We start from the raw sequence: 3,471 nt of genomic DNA on the forward strand, positions 1-3,471 counted from the left end.
TGTGGCGGTGCATCGGTGGATGACGGCGGCACATTTCGTCGTATCTTCAGGTGTTGTTTGTGGACCTCTGAACTATGTTTCTACCAGCGTGGTCAAGTGATGGCCGTTCTTCCTTCTTCTGGCGTGTTGGTTTTCGACCGAGGCTGGTGACTTCTCGTCCGTGTTTCAGTCCATTTGCAGGTTTCAAGATCGCGCTGGCTCTGTGTGGGAGCGGTGGCAACGACAGCAGTGGCGCGCCCTCAACCTGCGTGGTCAGCTCCTTAGGGATCTGTTTGTAATTTTCATTCTTGTGGGGGGTGCTTTGTACCATTGGCTTATTTCAATATAGTTCGGAGGTATTTTTCGCAAAAGAAAGAACAAACAGGTTTAGTATTTTTTTAGGAAATGTTGGTTGTTTTTTGTTTGCAAGATTATATTCCGTTCCTTTTTTAAGTCACTGATCTAAAACGCCTCTTCCTGTCATCACGTGTCCTGCGGCGCGACGCCTTATCTTCCTCCCCCTCGTTCCCCACCGCTGAAATCTTATCCTCTCGACCTCTCGCCCCGTTTCTTCCTCTTTTCCCCCTCCCTCTCACTTTCCTCTTCTTCATTCGCCAGGCAACTGTGTCGAGGGGAGACGATGCACGGCAGGGTGTCTTGCTACGAGAAGCTTCCGTCGTCCGGGCGCGCTCCGATGCTGCCGGAGGAGGCGTTGTCGTGCTCGCCTGCGCGCGCAAGCTGCGGTTTTTTTGCAAGGCAGGGGCTCGCTGCTGCTAGCCCGCACGAGCTGGCTCCAAGGGCCAGGCGCTACAACTTGAGGAGCTCGAAGCCGACTACCTGTTGTGGCTCTCCGGAGTTACTCATGCGACGCGGTGAGTGATGTTTTGGTGGCTGGAGACGCTGTGCGTGTGGGGATGGAAGTGATCTTGTGGTTCTGTCATCAGCGAATCTAGTAGCCCAAATCATACACATTTTCTATTTCTCAAGGGGCCGCCCGTCCTCCTGCTGATTGGATTGTGCTTCTTCGTTCTGTTCCCTTCTTCCTCTGGTTGTTGATGCCTCAAGCAGCCGCTACCGATTGTGTGCTTGTAGTTGTTTCTTCAGTTCCATTCCTCTGCTTGTAGATGCCTCAAGCAGTTGGTGTATATAAATTGATCCTATTGATTACAAAGGAGCGAGGTGATACTATTTTTTCTGATAATAAACCTACTTTTACAGCAAAACCACGCAACCGCAGTCGTTTCTATTCTTCCCCATTCGCAAATCCCCCCTTCTTCCCACTCCAGCAGCCCGGCCTTCCTGCCTCCGACCGCGCTTGGATAGGAGCTCTAGCTATGCCACGAGCAGGCCATCCCAGCAGCTGCCGCCGCCCCTTTGTCCTTCTCTCTCTAGGCATTTTCCTTCTCCTTCTTCTCTTTGTCACTCTTCTTTGTTTTCTACAGGGAAGGAAGTCGCCATGGAACAACCCCGCCGCCTTGGAGCTCGCCCCGCCTTCGGCCCACCACCTCTCCGTCGGCCTCGTGCTCCTCCGCCTCGATCCGTCCGCCCCGCCGCTGGATCCACGTCGGAGCAGCCGTATCCGCCGCCCAGACCACCAACCAAGAGTCGCATCTTGCCTGTCCTGCGGCCGGGAGGAGGACGACCGAGGGGAGCGCCCATTCATTCGCCGCCTTGGAGCTCGCCCTCCCTTCAGGCCGCCACCTCTTCGTCGGCCTCGATCCATCCGCCCCGCCGCCCAGACCACCAACCAAGCGGCGCCTCTTGCCTGTCCTGTGGTCGCAGGTCAAATAATAAAAACTGCAGGGTCCTTTATGTTAAAATGAATCGTTTTTTCGGATTAGCCACTTAAAAATAGGACCGCGGGTTGAATTCTCAGAAACAGATGGACTTTTATGCAAAATCACTAGCGACGACGACGGACGACAGAAACCCAACTTTCTTTATTATTATTAGGTAAAGAATTGACGAGATCAAGAAATCGCTTAGTAGAAATATGGACCCTATGATTGGAGAAAAATCAATGACGCACAAGTTGTCTGACAAAATTTTCCTATCAGACTTCTGACAGCAAGTGTTTCCCTTTAAATTATTTGGGCAACCCTTACTAAAGAAAATCGAAGACTTCCACAAGTTAATTATATACCCAGAAGCATTGTAATAACTCTCCATCAAGGAGAAAAACTCAGTTGCTCCATCTACACTGGCTTTAACAAACAGCAGGCTATAATGCAAAAAAGAGAAAGTGGCTTACCAGCAGGGCCAAGTTGAGCCAGTGTATGCTGTGGGAGTGTACGTTTGCTCGACATCCTCGCCTTGACGCGCCGTAATTGGTTTAGCGGTCGCGCAGACATAAGGCGTGGCCATAGCCCATTACCTATTACTTATTAGCGGTCGCGCAGACATTGGTTTAGCGGTCTTGAGCAATGTGCTCCCGGCCATCTTAGCAGATATGAATGCTCGGCTTGTGGAGCCAATATCTGACAAGGAAATTGAGGTAGCTCTCTTTCAGATGGGGCCTACAAAAGCTCCTGGGCTGGATGGTTTACCGGCTTTATTCTATCAGCGGGCGCTTGTCAAAGAGGATGTGTGTGCAGCGGTGAGGGACTTCCTGAATGGGGCGGCTACACCGGAGACCTTTAATGCCACTATGATTGTGATGATTCCTAAAATTAGCTCTCCGGAGGTGATGTCTCAGTTTAGGCTAATAAGTCTTTGCAATGTTCTTTATAAGTTGGCTACCAAGGTGTTGGCTAACAGACTTAAGGTCATTCTTCCTGTCCTTATCTCGGAGGAGCAAAGTGCTTTTGTCCCAGGACGACTTATTACGGATAATGTTCTTGTTGCTTATGAGTGCGTCCATGCAATTCGTACTAGGAAGAGGAAGAGGTGCCTATGTGCTGTCAAGCTTGACATGATGAAAGCATATGACAGGGTGGAGTGGTCTTTCCTTGAACAGATGATGAGTAGGATGGGTTTTGCTAATCCATGGATATCGATGATCATGAGATGTATCTCCACTGCCAGTTTCTCGGTCAAATTGAATGGTGGCCTGTCCAGATGTATTTTACCCTCTAGAGGCCTTCGACAGGGTGACCCTCTCTCTCCCTACCTGTTCTTATTCTGTGTGGAGGGTTTTTCTTCCTTGCTGAAGAAGGCTCAAACAGAAAATCATATCAAGGGCGTGGCATTCGGGAGCACTGGCCCCTATGTTACACATTTGTTATTTGCTGATGACAGTATTGTTTTCCTCGAGGGCTCGGATGAGAGCTTGCGGGCTCTAAAAGAAATTCTGGTGGCTTATGAGCGTGCCTCGGGCCAAAGGGTGAACCTGAACAAATCATCAATCTTCTTTGGTATGGGGTGCTCTGAGGAGAATAAAGCTCAGCTGAAGCTTACTGTGGGGATTGACTCTGAAGCTCTCGGTGAAAAATATATTGGCCTTCCGACACAGGTTGGGAGATCAAAATATGGGACTTTTAAATATCTGACGGA

General features: G+C 50.0%; 1 protein-coding gene across 1 annotated transcript; it reads left to right on the forward strand.

Annotated features, from left to right (window-relative positions):
- The first annotated feature begins 478 nt into the window (after positions 1-478).
- On the forward strand, positions 479-2,024 carry LOC119340841 (proline-rich receptor-like protein kinase PERK10). The gene is made up of 2 exons (XM_037612750.1): positions 479-851; positions 1,422-2,024. Exons 1-2 carry the CDS (start codon positions 620-622, stop codon positions 1,826-1,828), a joined length of 639 nt encoding a protein of 212 aa, XP_037468647.1. The 5' UTR covers positions 479-619; the 3' UTR covers positions 1,829-2,024.
- The last annotated feature ends 1,447 nt before the right edge of the window (positions 2,025-3,471 follow it).

This window comes from Triticum dicoccoides, chromosome 7B (genome assembly GCF_002162155.2).
Source record: "Triticum dicoccoides isolate Atlit2015 ecotype Zavitan chromosome 7B, WEW_v2.0, whole genome shotgun sequence".
NCBI classification, from domain to species: domain Eukaryota; kingdom Viridiplantae; phylum Streptophyta; class Magnoliopsida; order Poales; family Poaceae; genus Triticum; species Triticum dicoccoides.

Bases quoted from the DNA above. Each gene is read 5' to 3' on its own strand.
- LOC119340841 (XM_037612750.1), top strand. From the start codon at position 620: ATGCACGGCAGGGTGTCTTGCTACGAGAAGCTTCCGTCGTCCGGGCGC. The intron at 852-1,421 runs GTGAGTGATGTT...TGTTTTCTACAG, and splicing joins GGAGTTACTCATGCGACGCG to GGAAGGAAGTCGCCATGGAA.